This window comes from Trichosurus vulpecula, chromosome 1, assembly GCF_011100635.1.
Source record: "Trichosurus vulpecula isolate mTriVul1 chromosome 1, mTriVul1.pri, whole genome shotgun sequence".
In the NCBI taxonomy this organism is placed as follows: Eukaryota; Metazoa; Chordata; class Mammalia; order Diprotodontia; family Phalangeridae; genus Trichosurus; species Trichosurus vulpecula.
In genome coordinates this window covers 547,750,526-547,771,272 of record NC_050573.1, presented here as the reverse complement: position 1 = coordinate 547,771,272, position 20,747 = coordinate 547,750,526, and the positions used below count along the sequence as shown (strand labels likewise).

General features: G+C 36.8%; 1 protein-coding gene across 1 annotated transcript in view; it reads left to right on the top strand.

Annotated features, from left to right (window-relative positions):
* RECK (reversion inducing cysteine rich protein with kazal motifs) overlaps positions 1-20,747 on the top strand; it is a 78,496-nt gene that overhangs the window by 13,464 nt on the left and 44,285 nt on the right. Inside the window, exons 3-6 of the mRNA XM_036741728.1 lie at positions 4,838-4,912; positions 6,228-6,264; positions 7,913-7,998; positions 8,886-8,933. Coding sequence (XP_036597623.1) covers positions 4,838-4,912; positions 6,228-6,264; positions 7,913-7,998; positions 8,886-8,933 — 246 coding nt within the window. The remainder of the gene's footprint in view (positions 1-4,837; positions 4,913-6,227; positions 6,265-7,912; positions 7,999-8,885; positions 8,934-20,747) is intronic.

The following is a 20,747-nucleotide window of genomic DNA, read 5'->3' as shown; positions in this document are numbered from 1 at the left end:
TTAAACGCCTACTCTGTGTCTGGCAGTGTGAAGGGATAAAGGTACAAAACTGAAGCAGTCCCTGCCCTCTAGGAATTTACCACCTTCTGGGAGAGAGGGAGTACAGTGTATTCACAGATAAGTAAATATAGTATATGTAATGACAGATGCAAGGACTGGACCTGATTTCGTTGGTATGTGCAATTCCTGAATGAGGAAATTCCTAACCCAGGTTGACTTCTCTGAAATTTATAGTCTTAGTTGCCTAGGGCACTGATAGGTTATGTGTCTTGGCCAGGATATGCCAGAAGTGGCTCTTGAACCCAGGTCTTCCTGGCTTCTAGTCTGATTTGCTGTCCACTGGGCTGCTTCCCTGTATACTAGTGGTGTCAAACTCAAATGAAAACAGATCCTTGAGGGCTGCATATTGACTCAGAAAACCACAAATTAACATTATCTATGTTGTGTTGCATTTTTATTTATTTTGCTGAACATTTTCCAATTACATTCTATTTCTTTTTTGGAGACAATCAGGGTTAAGTGACTTGCCCAAGGTCACATAGCCAGTAAGTGACTGAGGCCGGATTTGAACTCAGGTCCTCCTGACTCCAGGGCCAGTGCTCCATCCACTGAGCCACCTAGCTGCCCCTCCTATTACATTTTAACCAGCTTCTGGACATACTTGGTTTTGTGGCAGCCCAGGCTACAAGTTTGTACGGTATATGAACAAAGTCATTGGGGGAGATAGGAGCGGGGACACTTAACAGCTGGGGAATTAGAAGTTGTTGCTTGACCTCAAACTTAAGGAAGTTGGGGCAGTCCAAAGATGCAGAAGTGAGGAGGCAGAGCTTTCCAGACATTGTGGCTAAAAAAGTTATCGAAGCAGGAGATGGAATGTCATTTATAGGGAACAGCCACAAGGGCAATTTGGTTGAACTGTAGAATATGGGGGGAGAATAAATAGTGTGTAATCAGCTTGGGTAGCTAGGCTCAGCTAGATGGTGAAGGCTTTAAATGCCAAGGAGGAAAGGCAGTAGGGAACCTCTGAAGTATCGTGAATAGGAAGCAACGTGGTCACACCTGTACAAAAAGAATATCAGTTTGGCAGCTTTGTGGACACTGGATAGAGAGGCAAGGAGGAGACTGTACATAGGAGGATGCTTTAGGAGGTCATTGCAATGGTCCAGGTGAAAAGTGACGAGAGGGTAGTTGTGTGAGTGGACAGAAGCAAACCGATGTGAAAGATGTTGAAGAAACCGGACATGGAGGGTGAGAATGATGAGCTGAGGACGGTGTCTAGTTTGCAAACCTGTAACCAGGAGAATGGCGGTCCCATTGTAAAATAAATAGGGAAGTGAGGAAGTGGTGTTCATGGAGCGTAAGAAAGAGATGAAGGCTACATAGGTCATTTTTTGAATTGTCTGCATACAGATGACTGTCCCTCATGTCTGTAGTCCCCTCCCTCACCTCTGCCTTGTAAAATCCTTGGCCAGATTAAGTCAACAACACTTGTTTTGTGCTGCTTTGTTCCAGGCACTATGCTAAAGATACAAATACAAGCAAAAAGAAAGACATTGTCTACCCTCAAGGAGCTTTCATTTTAGTAGGTGAAGATAAAACATAAAAATGAGCTGAAAAGTTGGGGCATGCAGCTGGGTTGATGGTACCAGAGAAATAGAAATGAACAGGGAAAGGAGAGAGGTGGCTAACCTTGGCCCCTTTCTCAAAATGGAGATCTCAGGTGAACTCAACAATGGAAGAAGAGTGGAGGGGTGTTCCAGGGTGAAGGCAGCTGAGGCATGAAGGCAGAGTCCAGAATCGCAAGCTGAGCTGGGACAGGAGTGAAGTCTCATGGGACTCAATTCAGGTGTCACCTTCCATATAAGAACTTTTCTAGATCCCGTCAGCCGCCTGCCCCCACAGTCACTTTTTCTTTATTTTGTTTTGCATGTTGTCTCCTCCAGTAGAATGTAAGTGCCTTGAGATGAGGGACTGTTTGACATTTTATCTTTATATCCTCAGTGCTAGTGTAGTACTTGGCAAATAGTAAACACTAAACAAATGCTTGTTGATTGATAGAGGAGAGTGACTGGGAAAGAGTCCTGTCCTATTCTCATGCATGGGTGCAGGATATGGATGATGATCCTGCAAAGGAGACTGAAAGGCATAAGTGAAACAGGTAGAGACAGTACTGTATTGTGCATTTTTGAAACGAGTGATAACAAAAAATCATACAGAGAAGAGACTATCCAGAAGAGAAGGGGATAGTTAATGTTAAATGCTACCTAGAGTTCAAGAGGGGTAAAGACTGAGGAAAGACCATTGGGTTTTACAATAAAGATATAATCAATAGCCTTCAAAAGTGGAATGGAAGCCAAACTGCAAGAGGAGAAGGAGTGAAGACAGCTATTGTGTAGAGCTTCTTCTAAAAGGTCCACTATGAAGGGAAGAAGAGTCTTAGAGTGACACCTTGAAAGGTACTATAGGTTCATACAAAAGCTTTTTTTTGAGCTTGTAGGAAACTAGGGTATGTTTGCTGATAGTAGGGTATGGGCTGTTTTTAAGATTTGAAAATTAAGGAGAAAAATAAATGGTGGAAGGTGTAATATCCTGGAGGAAATGGAAGGGGATGGAATCAAAAGCACAATCAAAAAAATTGGTATTGACAAAGAGAAGGAATGCCTCTTAGAGAATGGAGCAAAGGAAGAGGGAATAGGGAATAATGTTGAAGTGATTTGAAATATGGAATTGGGGAGGAAAGAGAGCTCAAGACATCAGGCCTATTTTTTAGTGAAATACAAAGTGAGGTCCTTTGTTGAGAGAGAGGAGAGAAAGGGGGTGTGTGGGTGGCTTAAGAACAGAGAAAGTTTGGAACAGCTGCAGTGGAGAGTATGTTAGAGAATCTGTCAGGGGAGAATAAAGGATTGGCATGCAGCTGTGAAGGCCCAGCTCTGAAATTGGATATCACACATTTAGTAGATCCTGTCAACCCTGTTGTGTGACTTTTAACTGTTGTGTAGCATGTGAGCAGTAGTGGAGAAAGCAGTTCGAGTATTTCAGAGTTGATGTTTAACAAGGGATGAATGGCAGTAAGACAGTGCAGCAAGGAAGTTGAACTGGTCAAGGTTTTGAAGGAAGGAAAATGAGACCAGAACATATATGAGGTCATAGTGGGGACAGGTTAGATAAGAGGAAGATAGAGCTCTAGGAAGGGTGAAGCACAGAGAGAGAGAAGGAAGGACAGGAAGTTATAGTCAGAAGAATTTCAGAGAGAGCCACCCTCTCTTATCATATCAGATGAGGCAGAACATAGGGATTATAGCTGTTTACTGGTGTTATAGAGGAGATGATGCACACAACCCAAGTTGGGGAATGATGAGGACTAACAGATATGCCTGTCTGCAGATGGTCTGTAGATTGCACCAAGCTCCAGAGCATTGTAGAACCTCCTGTATGAGGTCTATAAATTACTCTAAAGAGTTTGGCTGAACTCTACACAGAAAGAGTAGGTAGAGGAAGAGTGATTGTTGTCTGGTGATGGTCTGTAGCACTGGCTGTCATTCTGTGTATTTTGGACAGGCATTACAATAGACAGTTAGCTGACCCCATCATAGGACAAGAGGAAGAACGTAGGCTGGGTTGACTTGGAGATATTTCACAATGCTTTTAATTGCCCCAAGTTTCTCTCAGAAACAAAACCCCGTCTTTTTAATTGCTATTTTCCAGTAATGATGCGTCATGCAAATCCTGGCATACTCTACCCAGAATTGAAATAGAGGATCATCCAAAAAGAAATGGGGAGAGGCATATGGTAGATGTAGATAGACTACGGACTTGGAGAAACAAAATAAAAAAGACTGCAGCACTTGGGGGCAGGAAGAACTGAGTTCAGATCATACCCTTGACATTAGTTACGCTACCTTGGCATAGTCACCTCACTGACTAGGTTTCCACATCTTAATAGTCCTACCTCATGAGGTTATTGTGAGCTTCAAATAAGCTAATATATGTCTTGTATTTTTCAAAACCTTTAAGCATTATGGAATGTTGTTTATTGCTATGAATGAGAGTAGTATTAGCACATATCCTCACAGAAGTGTATGACTGAAAAAAAAAGTCTTTGCATCACATGGAGAGGAAGTGAGGGATAGCCAAAAGAGCGCACATGCTCCATTGATATGCTCTCAGTAGCAAAAGAAAAGTAAGTGTTTTGGGTGACCCCTTTGTGGCAAACTAACAGGAGGAGAGAGATGAGAGTTGCACAAATTGGGTGGCATGGACACATGATCTGCATTATTTGAGAAAATCTCATATCTATGAGATCATAGCACAGATGCATTTTAATTGGAAGTAAACCAGTTTTTTTGAATCTGAAACATCCTTTCTATAGTGACAGGTGATCTTTTATTGTTGTTTTATTTCTTTTTTTTTTTATAATTCTTAATTCATGAAGCTTCTTTTGAAAGAAGAGTTGCTATTTAGATTAGCCTAAGATATTTTCCTATTTGGAAGCAATTTTTTTTTCTTCTGTTTTAAAATGTTCTTTTGTTTGAAAGCAGTTTAATGGAACTGTATAGAATCTATTGTTTTGGTTTTTCATGATGATACTCAGTTTTTCTCCCATATGATCATTAAAAAACAACTCAAACTGCAGCATATAGTGTTTCTTGATTGTTTCCTAACGATTACACAGTGTTTAAAAGTTAATTTTAGCCGCTATATTTGAAAAGTGAATAAAGATTTTTAGCATGGCACTTGGACTTAGGAAAAAAGTTAGTGTTTTTTTATTATTTGGGTTTTTTTTAAGTTTCATTGATACGTTTCATTGATAAGTTTCATTGATTTCATTCTCTAATAGATTTTATCATCAAAAAGTGAATCTCGCCTAAGACACCTTTTACAGAGAGCACCAAGCTATTGCCCAGAATCAATGGTAGGACTTGTTTTCACTTAACTGTGGTTGCGCTGTGTGTCTTTTTTTTTTTTTTAAACAAATTCAAGCATCTAGTGAAGCACTTTTACACTAACTTATCTATTGTGCTTGGGGTTTCTGTTATAAGCAAAATGTTAGATTTAATTTTGTGAAATGAAAAGTTTCTACATAAATTACTATGTAGGAGATTATTCCATAGTCCCCTACTATTTCATTCTGGAAATTGTAATTGCAAGTATGATAGAATCTTAATAATGTAAAATTTTAATGAAATTTGGTGACTTTTTTATTATATTTTGAAGAATTTTATGAAAACTGAAACAATCATAGAGAAGCAACTCAGTGGTGGATGGAGGGCTAGCCTGGCGTCACAGAGACCAGGGTTCAAGTATTACTTCAGACATGTACTGGAGTTGTAAATATGGGCAAATTACATAACTTCTTAGTCTCCCAGGCAGCTCTTTAAGACTCTTAAGTTACAGAAAGGTTACTGATCTGTGTCAGTGGACAGAATTGATACATCAGTGAAATCACTCTAACTTTACCCCCATCTCCCAGATATCATAACTAGGGACTTAAATTTAACTTTTTCCTTCGGAGTAAATGTCTGGTAAGATTTAATGGATCGAAGATAACTTATAGCCTCTCACAGCCCCACTTTCTCTTGTTTTTCCATGTCATGAGGGCCTTCTCAGCCTGGGCCTTAAAGCTTGAAGTGGCTCTAGATATTTCATTATTCTAAGGCAGGGGTGGGGAACCTGGGACTCCAAGGCCGCGTATGGCCCTCTAGGTCCTCAAGTGCAGCCTTTTGACTGAATCCAAACTTCATGGAACAAATCCACTTAAATAAAAGGATTTGTTCTGTAAAACTTGGATTCAGTCAAAAGGTTGCACTCAAGAACTTAAAAAGCTACATGTGGCCTCAAGGCTGCAGGTTCCCCACACCTGTTCTAAGGGTTAGGTCAGTACAAGGATAGGCCAGGGAATCTCATTATCTACTTTGGAAACCCTCTCCAGACATGGAACCATACATAATTAAAAACAGTAAATTAGTAGCTAAATGATTTTTCCTACTCTGGTTCTGACAGTTTGTCAGTTTGGTGCTGGGTTTTTTAAAACATTCCTAATAACTTTTAGTCAGGCTTTTATACATGATCAGAATAACCATTACTTCAGTCTGGAATGAATATGGTTCTGCACAATGAATGTATTGACATGGGCAGAATTAAATTGGCAGCATCTGTTGGATATTTTTTTCGAAATTGTGTGCTATTGAAAAAGCCACTAATCTTTTTTGTATAAAATATACTTTTAGGTTGATGTGTGGAATTGTATGAACTCTTCTTTACCAGGTAAAGATAATTTGTCACTTTTTATTTTTTTTTACTTTGTATTCACATAATATAGAATTTTTACCGAATGGTTATAGGATCCTTTGAAAGTAAAGGGCGCACAGCTTAGTAAATACATAGTTCACATCAATCAGTTAAGCACTTACCAAGTACCTCCTACAGTGATACTGCAAGGCGCTTGAGCTTATTTTCTAAATGGAGTATTGTGTCATGTACAATATGATTTAAAAATCCATGATGTGCATTTGCACATGAAGGAGTTCTAGGGATGTGGTGCCTCTCAGGTAGGGATAATAATGGGTTTACATCTTCTTGGTGTTCCTCTGTTTATCTGTTCTCAATTCATATATGAATATATCAAGTTAAAAATAATATTGAGCAAGTTTAGGCAAAAATAATTCTTAGTGAGTACAACCCTGGATTCAGGAGATACAGATGTTAAGCCTAGTTCTGCAGTTAATTACCTATATGTCTTGGGACACCTTTTTAAGCCTCATTTTCCACATCTGTAACAATGGAGTATTAGACTAGATGATTTCTAAGATCCATATCTAAAAAATTATCTGCTTCTGTTCTCTAGAGGTAGCATGGTATCTGAGTTTGAATCCTGCCTCAATTTGAACCATACTTAAATTTTGAATCTGGGCAAGTCACTTAACCTCTCTCGACCTCAGTTTTCTTAAAGTGGAGGAGGAGATTGGACATGATGATGACTCTAAAGTCATTTTCAACTTTAAATCTGTAATCATATGATCTTTTATGGAAGCTGGATTGTTTTATTTGATTATTTGACTACTTCTTTCCTTTAACCATTTATTGCAATTTTAAAAATAACAAAAATGCTCATGATTATGATGATTTTTGATTCTTAAAAAATGAAGCATAATTAATTATAGTAGTAGTAATTGACACAAAATTGCAGATCACCTTTATCTGATCTCCTCCTCTGAGACTTCTTGAACTTTTTTTCATAATTTTAATTTAGTCATTAATAATTAATAGATATCTATGTACAGAAATATAGTTGTAGAATTTCTTAAATGTTCATATGAAGGACTAATTTTCAACAGCTGTACAGTAATTTCTCTTCAGAATTATTTTTTTCTTGCTCTGAGTCTATTCTAATAGCTTTTCAGTGGTGGTCTCTAAAGTCCATTTTGGCTCTACCATTCTGTGATCTGTGATAATGAAAGCAATCTTTTAAAATATGCTATCTTAGACCATGATAAGTACATAAAGGAGTACAAAGTACTATTAGATTGGACCAGGAAGAGGGCATTACTCGTTTAGTGAATGTGGGAAGCTGAGTGATTTGAGTTTTATCTTCTCTTCTTGTCCTTTTACCTGAGCATGATCATGGAAAATGAGAAACGATCAAAGTCTCTGCAATGAAGGAGAATTGTAGAGGAATTAGAAAAAGAATAATCATCAAATTAAAATTCTTAAAATACTAGTAGCAATTCCATCAATTCTAAGAAATGAGAGATGGGGCTCGGTAAAATTTTCAGAGCTTTTCCAAGTTCATATTTCAGTGGTTTCTATTTAAAGACTATTGTGTACAATGTCTAGTGTCAATTACATTTGAATTTGAAAGAACTGATAATGTGGTCACTCGAATGACTAAAACTATGTGCATTTTATCCTAAAGGTGTCTTTAAGAAGTCTGACGGCTGGGTTGGCTTAGGCTGTTGTGAGCTGGCTATTGTTTTGGAATGTCGACAGGCATGCAAACAGGTAAAGTTTTTAAAAAATCATAATTTTCCCCCAAGAGATGGGGGAAGAAAAGGTTTAGAACAACTTCTGTCAGGAGTAAGATAGAGAATCAATTAGAGATTATGCTGCTTTGGGGACCTAGTTGAAATTAGATAACAGAAATTTCTAGTGGACCCAATTGGCTTGGTTGTATAACTTTATCCAGCTGCATTGAGCAGCATGTGAGTAGGAGGAAAGGAAGGTAGATGGTGGGAATATTCCAGATTTGGGGTTTGTGGTGCATCATAATGTACTATATCTGAATTTTAACAAGATAGTCTGGCCTTGTGGACAAGATGTAAAAGTAGGGGCTAAATGGTAGTTCAGTGAGATGTGTTTTTACTGGGTCAAAAGACAGCACCCTCAAAAATGTTAATGTTGCTATTCTTTTGGGATGAGAGTCTTTTGTGACATGGTGTGGGTCTCTGCCCTTGTCCCTGTGCTTTTAAGTTTTTAATTAATGAATCTCTAATTGGCCTTTTGACCCCTGAGAAACTTAAGAGTTATTGCAAGGGGTCTGTAAAACTATGTGGATACCAGCTATCGTCATTTTTATCTTTAGCTCCATCAAAATTTTGCTCCATCAAAAAGCATAATTCAGTATAATAACTACTATAAACTTATGCTGAATTAGTAATATGTCTTCGACACATTATCATTGATTATGTAGATGCTGTAATGAGCAATAAAATACAAATTCATTTGAAAGCATTACTGAATTAATTTTAATTTTTGTCATGTATTTTGTTAATTAATGGAATATTAATAGTACAGCTGCCATGTGAGCATTTTGACCTTAAGATGTTTCTGTTTTGTTTTGTGCTAGTTAGTATTTACTACAAATTAATGAAAAATCTGTTAACTTTTAGGCTTCTTCTAAGAATGATATTGCCAAAGTTTGCAGAAAAGAATACGAGGTATGTATTTTGCTTTAAAGTTTAGAAATAGTATTCAAATACTATTAGAATTAAGAGAACTATTATCTTTTATCTCTGAGTGAACTAATTATGCAAGTAACATACATTGGCCTTTCTTCTCTTAGAAATTTTACTTCAGTTTCCACAAAAAAGTTTCATTTACCTTATTTGAAAAATTGTTTTTGAAACTAAGCACTGATTTTATAAGAAATATATAAATGTAATGTACAGATTACTTAATTTAAACTAAAGATTTTCCTTAGTAGCTTATTATTCTTTGTTTAAAAATTACCCCAGTACTAATTATTAATTTTAAATAGGCAAAATTTACCATGGTTCCCCATACATCTCCCTTTTACTACTCTTTCCCTGCCTGATTGATTTCCTACCTAGACCCATTGCTGTGGTGCTAATTACTGCAAATAACTCAACGTAGTACCTATCTTAGGAAAATTTGTATCTTAAAAGAGAACAAGAGAACAGTGATTAACACAAGGGAAGCATATTTTCCAGTGATGAAATTTTACCTGTGAAGGGGCTTTTTGGCCCCTTCAAATGTTACCCACCATGTAGGCTATTCATTGTCTCTGCATAAAATCGAATCTGAGAAGATATGTGTAGTTGAGCTTTTCTGTTGGCTGCCTACAGCTTTCAAATTTAAAAGAGGGATGTTCCATTGTTATCCATTGAGAACAGTATTGCCCTCCATGGGATAAGGCTATTTGATCATTTACACATAAGGACAGCTACCTTCATAATTTCTTTTGGCCAAATCAAATTGGGGAACCTATTAGATTCTTTTTCTTGAGTAAAGAAAAGATTATCAAGCTAAAACTATTCTTTTTTTCTCAGTCTGTTTCTGGGTTATGATCAAGATTTTTTCCTTCCAACATTAACATTTGAAACATTTATTTAAACTGAAGAATTTTGTTCATTTCTTATTCTTTTGTGCTTTTGGCCAAGTTTTATAATCTTTTATCTATTCTTCTGAAGAGAGTTTTCAAATGAACTATAATTTATTTCTGTTCTTCTTATTGAAAGAGTACCTTGATTAAAAAGAAATGAAAGGTCCTTCTCTTTTTCCCATGCTCTTTACTTTTGAAATGACCACTGTTTAATTTCTCTTGGCTAATTTGAATAATTCTATCTTCTCTCCCAAATTATGTATTACACTGTCCATCTTCTGTAACTTTTCCTGTATTGTGTTAGTCTGTTTCCTTTCCATTTCTGGATTTCTACATTGCCCTAGGAAATCTGCCAATATGTGTTGATGGAGGACGGGAGAGGAAAGGTAAGAGAGATTAAAGCAACCTATGATAGAAGTCCTGAGGGTAGCTTTTTTCTTTACTGAGTAGGTACCTGACTCATTTTCTCAGTTTCTATTCCCTTATTTTTGTCTGGAGTTAATTAAGTTCCGGGAGGGCTCTTCTCCTTAATATGAAATTTTACTTTAGGGAATTTTTAGATTCACCCAGAGACTCCATTCTCTTAATCATGTATTTTGGAGATGCTAAGGAAAGGGTCAGCTGAATACTGGGGGAAAAAAGATCTACAAAGGGAGATAAGGTGAAAAAAACAACAAATAAGACCTAAACCAAATGTAGAGTAATTTGGAGATCACATGGCATATACCAAATAGCCAGTGTAACTATATTCATTGTATTTATTGAGATCAGACACAGTTTGGATGTAGAAAATTTGGAGAATTGTCTTCTTAGGACCCTTCCCATTCTAGATGAAAGAGCGATACAGAGGTTCATCTAGATGTGTAAACTATGTCCCTGTGGAATTCTCCAGGATATTATAGTTTTTCAGAGGACTTGTATACTCATTTGGTAAAAGGGCTAGAAAGTTTGAGTAAACTAGTGCCAGAGAGATCTGGATGGATGGAATAGATATACTAGGTCATTGTGGGTTAAGTAACCGTTACTTTGTTGGATGATCTGAGATATTTGTTTAGAAGTAACTGATAAAAGTTATAAAGAGTTGTGTAGATTTCTTTTATGCCTCGAAAATACAAAAACAATATGAAAAGCTTAGTACAAATTAAAGTAAAGCAATCAAAAAGAGCTATAGCAAAGTATATACAGTTAATTCTCAACTAAGTGTGGGATAATTATTCAGATTTTTAATTATCTTGCCCCATCTTTTTCCAACTTTTTCTACCTTGGACCTACCAATTTTGACTACCTTTAGTAGGTAGAGAGCATATAATAAAGTAATATACTTTAAGCACAATAATGTACTAAGTGTATATTTAGTGACTAGGAAGTATTCCACACTTAAAAGATGTTGGAAGGAATAAATCATTGTTGACTAGGATTATTGTGGAAAATTTAATGGAAGAAGTGGGAATTGATATGGTCTCAAGAATGAGAATATAAGTAGTTTATTCAGTAGGAAGTGGTAATCATTGTATATTCATTCTTAAACTGAAGAAGAATGTTAAAAAAAAAACACCGTTTAATAAATCTTAATCTGGCAGAGTATCCTGCAAAATGTGTTTGGGAAGGGCACAGACTGTAGCAGAGAACACAGTTAGGAATCTTTGGAGGTTTGGTGACAATGGAAATGGAGGCTAAGGAATGAATTTGAGATTTTAAGACACAGTAACATTGAATATAGGAATAAAAGGAATAGAAAGTGATTCTATCTTGAGCATGATTTATTGGTAGACATCTACAGTTCTAGACCACCAAGCTTATAGATGATACATTTAGATGTAAATGTTGTGTGTGAAGTTATTGGGGGAGCAGACATTTGGTAATATGGGGCTTTAGAGGTCAGGACTGAGTGAGTTTAGAGTCATCCATTTAGAAGAGTCATATGTGAGAATGGGTAATTTTACTAGGGAAGAAGCTGTAGAGATAAAAGAACCAAGGACAGAGATTGGAAGATGGCTGCATGTGGGTAAGAATACAGGTATCGGTCCAAAATCTAAATATTAGAAAGAACTTTATAATAAAATTTAGAGCCATTCCCAAATGAAATGAATTGCCTAGTGAGATACTGAGCTTCCCCAGCAAGGGAAATGTTCAAGCAGAGGATAGAACACACATATCCAGGATGTTGGAGGAAGGATTTTTGTATTGAGAAGCAGGTTCAACACTTCATTTGAAGCCAGCAGACATTGATATGTGTAACTTGGATAATACAGGAGTGCTCCTTAGCATTTCAAATGTGTGACCTGAGATGCCACCATACTCTCTCCACACATGATATAGCCCTACTTGCCATTTGAAATAATGGTGATACACATTTAGAAAGGAATGGAGTTTTCATAGAGAGGGTGTATTGAAGTTTACTTTTGCATGATCTGTGGAAAAAATAATTTGTGAACGAATGAATGGAGGAGTGTAAATGACATACAGCATATGTTTAACTTGTTTAAGAAAAACAACTGTTTTAATGACTTAAATATATCAATTATAGGCAAATGGATGCTAATTACAAAGTAATCTCAACAAGACCTCTTGTTGTAAATTTAGATAACTATACCTTACAAGAGCTGATAAGAATATACTTGCCTCAATAAGCGAAAGGACTTTAAGCTGAAAAGGAAAGAGAGGGGAAGACTGCATATAGATAGTCACCAAGTTAAATGCAGTACAGAATAGATGCAGTGCACCCAAAAAATGGCAGTGGTATAGTCATGGAGAGGAAATCCAGGAAGCAGAATTGAGAAGCTTTGTGGAGAGTATTTGAACAAGTATCATTGGAAGCAGAAATAGAAGCAATACCTGGATAGATAGAAGAAATACCGTATTTCCCCATGTATAAGATGCACCTTAATTTTGGGGACTGAAATTTGAAAAAAAAAAAATGTGTCACATAAAATTATTGAACTCAAGTTTTATTCATCTGCTTATAGCTTTCAGGCATCTTTTGGGCAAGTCAAGTACATGTATGCATGCTTAGTCCATTCTGTTTCATTAACCTGAAGCACCAATTGTGTCCTCCTTTGAAATCAGTAACTTCTTTTTCATCAGCAATTCTTCCTGCCTCATGCTGAACTGTCTTTGTGGACACAGGAATTCCAATAGTCCTTTGCTCTTCAATCCATATCTTCAATTCCCTCTCTAAATCAGGCCATTTTGCTGACTTGCCTCTCATGGCCTCCTTCTGCCATGGCGTCTTCAGTAGGGTTTCTTCTTACCGTAGCCAGTCTCGGATTGTTTTCTCAGTTGGAGGAGGACCAAACTTACATTCAGCAGCACGATTTCCATTCACTTTTACAAACTGGATCACTTTTAACTTGAATTCAGCACTGTATGAAAATCTTTTCTGAGCCATTTCTGGGCAGAACATGGCAAAACATAACCTAATATACCAGTAACAAATGCGAAACAATGAGTGCAAAGACAACAAGCACGAAAAAGCAGGAAATGCAAGTAAAAAAACTACAAGTATAAGATGCACCCAGTTTTTAGACCCCAAATTTTGTGGAAAAGGGTGTGTCTTATACATGGGGAAATATGGTAGATGAACTATTTAGGAAATAGATCCCAAGTCTGGCACGGTATAGTGGTGATAGGTGACTTTAATTATCTGGACAAATTCAGGAGTTTGCTGCATAAGTCACAGCTAAAGGTGTCTTTACTGCTTTAATGATAATTTTATCCTTCAGAAAGTAAAAGAACCAACCAGATGAACTTCTGGTATAGATTTGCATCTAAATAACAAGAAGTAACTAGTTTCTGGGAGGAAATTGATTCTGAAGTAACTAGATTCTGGGAGGAAACTTTTAGGGAAAATGACTACTGTATGTTTAAATTTGGAATAGAGGAGAGGAGTGCTAAGAATAGTCTGACATCTCTCAATTTTAGGACAGGAGATTTCAAAATATTCAGACGGAGAAGGAAAATTAGGATCTTGTGACCTAAAAATAGTACAGGGAAAGTCACCCCAAACAAAATGAGAAGCACTCAAGAATGAAAATTCTAAAGATACAAGGAGCGACACAGGTGAGGGAAAGGGAAAGTTTTTCTAAAGAGACTAGTACAGGTACACTGGGAACTTGCCAGTTAACTTAGATTTTTTTAAAAGAACGTGAGGGGTAGGTAGTAGAGGATGAATAAAAATAATAATGGTGCAGCCCTATAAAAATAATTTGATGGAGGCATATAGAATGAACTTGGGCCAAGAGGAAACTAAGGAGAGATTATTTACTTTGCTTTGTTAAGGTGCACTGGAAGCAATAGTGGAAGGCAGCGTAGCATAGTAAGTGAAAAGCTAACAGGAAAACCTCCAGTCAGCCCCGCCTCTGACACATACCAGTTTTGTGACTCTGGACAAGTCTCTTCAACTCCCAATACCCCAGACATCTCTCTAAGGCTATAAATTGCAGAACTGTCACCTGTGGGGAAATGTAAATAGTTAGCATTCTGTCTTTTTGCACTTGAGGTTAGCTTGTCCCACACATCAGCTAGCACCCTGAGGTGTTCTGTAAGTGACCTACTATAATGAAAGGATATGGCAGTAAGCGAAATATTGAACCAACACCCAGCTGGCCCCAGACCTTCTAGGATCATACCTTTTAGGAGTTAGGTGAAAGAGTACAGACAAAGCTGTATTGTTGTTTTTGTTTATTTGTCTTTTTTTTTTAACTCAGTTTAGTTTTCCCACAAGCTGAGATCTTGACCCTGAGCTTAATCATTTCAAGATAAAATCCTCCCAGCAGGCTGTCTACAAGGCATCTGCAAAAATGGAAAGATACATGCTGGGGAAACTGATTTCTGGGAAGCACAAAAACTATGCAGGAAAACAGAGCTCAAGGCGTGAGATTATGACTATCACCAAAGGTAGTGAATACAGTTAGTAACAGCTGCTTTCTCCTCCATATCCCGTGACTCAGGTTTTACCAATTCTAACCAATATTTCCATCTAATCGAAATTTTTTGAGATTTTACTGTATTTGCTTACATGTTTTATTTTAGTAAGGAGAGGAATATGATAGCATTAGAGATTAATACCTTCTTTTGAGATGCCACTTATTTTCCATTCATAGCTTACCAGAATGTGTTCTGTTATGTGCTGCCAAATTCTGGCTACTGAGTAGGAGGCATCCCAATTGGCATTTTCAAATGGTTCATTGTGATGGGGAATTCCCGTCTTCAGTCTGTATTAGGTTTCTTTCTATCTTTATAGGCTCATTTTGTTTGTTCTTTGGGAGTACCGATAAGACTATACCTTATTTTTTGTTTATCAACCACTGATGAATAAGAAGAGAATTAAGTTAGAATTTAAGATTGAAGCAAAATCTTAACATTTTATATAAGGATATGGGATGAATGCAAAAAAGAAAAACACTTCTTCCTAGTAACTAAGGTAATGGTTTTAATTTGATAACTGAAAATCATCTTTCTCCTTGAATAACAGAGTAGATATAATTTAGTTGATTTGGTTAATGGAAAGCTTCATGAAATAAAACTTCACAAATCCCCTGTAAGATTTATAACTTTGAAATGACAAAATTGATTTTCAAGTGTGACTTGCAGTTAGCCTCTTAACTTTTGTTGTCATTGTTCATCTATAGCATCATATCTGTATCAGCATTACGATGCTTATTAAACTTCTAACATATGTTATTGATTTGTCAAGGGATTTTTTTCCTCTCAATCCTTGTTTTGTTCCCAAATCCTTCTCTAGACTATTCCTTACTATCTCTTTAGAAATCTCTCTCTCTTTCCTTTCTACTTCTAGCCCTCTTCTGTATTTGATGCTCTTTCAATAAGGTAGGTAAGAAAATACCTCAAAAAAAAGGCAATATTAGGTATTTTGGAAAATATATTTTATCACAAATATATAAGGTTTTAAATAAAAGACTTCAATGAGCTTTTCTTAGATAGTAGTATAAATGTATACAATAGATGGTAATATCAGAAAGTATGTTAGTGGCCTTCAGGGCCACAGCATGAACGTAAGTGATTTACTCAGTAATTGTCAGAATTAGGGGAAATAATTTTCTCTTGACTGGGCATGGTCATTCTGCTTTTAGAAAAGTAGAATGTTTAGTATTTATATGTGCTTTTCATTTTATATATATATATATATATATCTCCCCTCTAAAAAGCATCAAAAGTATGAGTAAGTAAGTGTAAAGGAAATGAAAAGTGATTACTTATACATGATTTGCTTGGTTAAGGAAATATTTGAAAACAAGTAATGAAAAAGTGATTTTTTTTCCTTTGTTATGTAATGTTTAAAATTATGTTCATTTTAAATGGATGTATTTGCTTGGAATATTTTCATTGTCCAGAATTTTAATCCCTGCAGCAAGAGAATAAAATAATCATAATTTTTAAAAAATTGCTTGTAAGTGTACAAGATAACTCTTAGATATTCTTTGGCACTATCGTACTTAGACATGTGTGATCATTTTTGTGGCGAATTTTCCAGGCGATAGCCTTGGGTTGTTAGTACAAAATTTATGTGTTAACCTTTTTAGTTGGGATTAGAGAAGGAGAAAAATTAGACTAATCCCAACATGGCAAATGGAAATGTCCACTTTGATTGTTGGGCCGTTACCTGCAGCTGATGAGCTCCAAAAAGAGCGAAACCAATTAGGTCCTGCAGTACTGGCTTTAGCACAGATGAAAAGTTTTGGTCTTTCTTAGCATCACTCTCTGGTACTTTTTTGGTGTGTCACTTTTGTACCATACTTTTCTTTTTTGTGTGTTTTAGACAGTAAAATTAAACAAGGGCTTTTGTTTTAGAAGAATTATCTATTAAATAGAAAGCCTCTGCACATGTCCTTTAGCCAATCTATTTAGAATCAGTGGAAAATACTAGTAACTCTAGAGTCTTTGTAAAAAAAATTAGCCATGAATTTGCTTAGAGTGGCAATTCAAAAATATATTTCTGCAGTTGTATGAATACTGAGTTACTGCCCAAGATCATAGCAAACAAATCACTCTGATTTAGTTTTCATTTTCAAACTAGTAACTATCGTACTTAGAATGTTGATTTTATAGAATAAATTTATAGTTTATAAGTTTATAGTTGATTTTATAGAATAAGTCGTAGTTCTGAATATATTCCTGCTATTGAGTCTGATTCTTTTGCTTTTTTTTTACTTCTATATAATACACTTTTTACTAGCTACTAACCATAGCAGAGAAAAGCCTAAATTCTGTTTTTTGGAATTACTTTTATTCTTAAGACCAATTATGTAAGCCCATTGTTTTGTTTGGAGGTGTTACCACAGGAGAAAAAAAATTAATGAAACTGAGTTCTTGGTATAAAAGGCACAATGTCAGATATGTAAGAAATTTAACTATATCTGTGAAATGCAAGCAATTTTCATTGACTAAGAACTTAGGGCAGAATATCTTAAAAAGCCTTCAGAATAAAAGTATAAAATATTCATGAATTTACTCATTATTCTTTCATTTTTTAATCATCACATTACTGAAGCTACCAAATTTTATGATGCAACTTTAAAAAGTTTTACACATTTTTTGTTTTTACTATTTCTATTATTAGAATCGATGGTCAGAAAGGGAGAAGAGGATCTGAAATGGCTGAGATTTCAAGGGGAGAAAGGCACTATACAAAGGAGGGGCTGGGACAATTGAGAAAAGTAAGAAGAATTAGAAAAGGAGAAGTTAAGTTGATAGGTAAAAGAAACAAAAAAAGCAGCAGCACCTAGATCATGAGGTAAGGAAGTTGTGTCAATATAGTCTTAGTCCAAGTTGTTAACCTACTGGCCCATCTCTGTGAAGAATCATGTTTAAAGGAATTCATATTATGATCAGAACAGGTCTTAAGAACATCACTTGTATCCCCACTCCCACTAAGAGATTCTTTCCTTCTGTTAGTTTCCATTAGGTGGGTCCAAACATTTAATTGGACTACAGGTTTACACATTGCAATATTTTGTGGCATTTTATTTATATTTATTTATATATTTTTGTTGGGGAGCGCAGCTAGGTGCCACAGTGAGTGAGTAGAGCAACTGGCCCTAGAGTCAGGAGGACCCGTGGCCTTGGGCAAGCCACTTAACCCCAATTGCCCTGCCTTTCCCCCTCCAAAAAAAAAATTCTTTGTTAGGAAAATGTCTCTGAAAACAGATGGTTCTCTGAGCACAAGAACAAATGCTGTATTGCATAGTCTGCCTGTATGAAACATAACCGAAGTCTTATTCTTGAAGATATCAGACCAGTGTTCTGCCGAAATCAAAACATTCAGTCAGATGCTGAATTTTACCGAGGTGCATATTGGACATAAAACATAACATTCTACCTGTACATAAAACTGTTGTGGATTCATACATAGGATGCAAGTAGTATTCTGGCCTAGAAAAAGGCAACTAAGATGATCAAAAGTACCTTGGTTGGAGGAACTGAGTTACTGTGAAAGGTAAGGTTATAGACAAACTGGCTCTTTGCCTGGAGATTGTCAGTAAGTAGAACAGAAGAAAAGGATTATTTTAGCTTCTGCATAAATTTAAAAAGGGAGACAGCATGGCATAGTAGATAACCAGCCTCTAAGACATAAAGTCCTAGGTTCAAGTTGTATCTCTGGCAATATAGTCTCTTAACCCTGGGCAGGTTGCTCTCAGTGCCTCTTAAGACTGTAAGTTATGGAGGAGTTGCAGATCTGCATTGGTGTGAGGGTTTCTTCATTGGGAGTTGCCCGTACTAATGAAATCAGAAGTCCGTGTAAAAAATAACTTAAACATTTTAAAAAATCAACATACACCTCCAGTCACTCTTTTCTACCACCATATGAGATACTGAGGCATACATATTGTGGTAAAAAGCAGCATCTGTTTTACCTAGGCTAGACTGGTTCCTTTGAGGAGATAAGGAGACTATCCTCAGGATTTGGTTGGTTTGGAGAATTAGGGCATGAACCACTGACTTGGCTTTCTTGTCACTTGAGGCATTAAAAAGCCTGAGGTTTCACAAAATTCCTGTTTCTGTATCTTTCTCACACCAGTATTGCCACTATGGATAGTGCAGAAGTAGAGGGGAGCAGCAGCCACTTTAATCAGTGATTATATCCTTTTAAATATTTTATTGTTAAGTATATTGTAAAAATGAGCTAGAGAAGGAAATGGCAAACCACTCCAGTATCTTTACCAAGAAAACCTGAAATGGAGTTACAAAGAGTAGGACATGAAAAACAACGAAACATACTTATTTTTATTAAATTTTACATGTTCTATGAGTGTTTCACTATGTCCTTTCTAATCCCAAGCCTAAATCACTGAACTAGCTTGAGCTAGATCCAGCCCAGAATATTTGGCATCAGTTGGTAGGATTGACCCTATGGCCAATCTTGTGGTTTCAGTTGGGAAGGGAATATAGGAAGGCCAGATAAGGTGAGTAGCTGCTGATGGAATAAGGGGTCTCCCATTGACTCTGTAGGATTAGACTAAGGAAGATAACGGTATGTGTAAAGGCCTATCACAGGTGTATATGCCCTGGTTCTTGCCCAGTTTTAGAAAAGCTGATTCACCAAGTATATATTATCTTTGCCTGTTCACCAGAGGTAGGTGTGAATGCACTGTTGGTTTTTAAGAATTGTGTCTTGAAAACCAAAAAGATAGTCTTAGTAACATCATTGGTGAAGGGGTGATACTGATGGGAGTGTGGACCAATAAGTTATAGGTGGGAGAGTATGGTCTCAAACACTAAAGTCTGACTGGAGAATTTATTAAATCCAACTGAGCAATGAAAAGAGAATGGGAATTAGGATGGGAACTGGGAACCCACCTCTGATGTTAAGAGAACCTCAGATTTATCCTATTACTAACCCCAAGGGTTGACCACCTCCACAGGAGTATTGGAGGATAGGACCAAGGCTTTCACCACTAGGGAACTTAGAAAGTTGCAGGAGAAATTAAAACAACATTGAGTTATTAGAACAACCGATGGTAGGAAAGTGGTCCAGTGGGGTCAGTGTAGAACCCTTAGCTGCTTAGGGAGCTTACAAAAAATTTAGTTTCATTAAGTTAGATGAATCAGTCTGATGAGGATTACCATTTGTCCCTTTTTAGGTTGGGAATTCTGCATTCTTGACTCCATAAAGATGAGTTCCCTTTGTAGCTGGTTTTCCAGTGGGAAAAAGCAAGAGAGGAGGAGAAATTCCTAAAAGAAATACGTTTGGTGGACTTTATCTATGCTGTTCCAGCATGAAACTTCATACACCTTTTGATCAGCATAGCAGTTCAATAGCAACTAAATCCCATCTTTTGGACAAATTCCCATTTGAACGACACCAGGCTTTAGCTTTGGGCCTCCTCTGCCACACCATTGAACGGGCTTGTACTACCAACAGGTGAAATTTCAACTGGAGACTATTACAACCATATCTACAGTTTGGGCACATGTAGCAGACCATGTAAATAGATGCCATGAGGAGGGCAGTGGGCAGAAGGTGACAATACTCGCTCCTTTAATAAACTTTGGGTGTGACTCTTGAAATGAGATTGATAAGAACATAATTATCAGCCTTTGGGCCTGTTAAACTGTGTCAAGAATCCCAGGATCAGAGCAATGAGGGTCCTTCTGCTTCACCCAAACTTAGTCCAATAAGTTGCGTATTCAGCACTTATGTTCCAGGCACTGTGCTAAGCATGGAGGATACATAGAAAACCAAAATTATACCTTGACCTCAAGGAGTTCACATTCTAATGGGGAAGACAACATATAAAGAACTAGGTATATACACAATAAGCACAGACTGGATAAAACGTGATCACAGAGGAGAAGGCGAGTGCCTTCTAGCTGAGGGGAGAAGTGTGGAGGACAGAAAAAGCCTCCCATGGAAGGTAAGATTTGAGCTGAGTCTTGAAGGAAGAAAGGG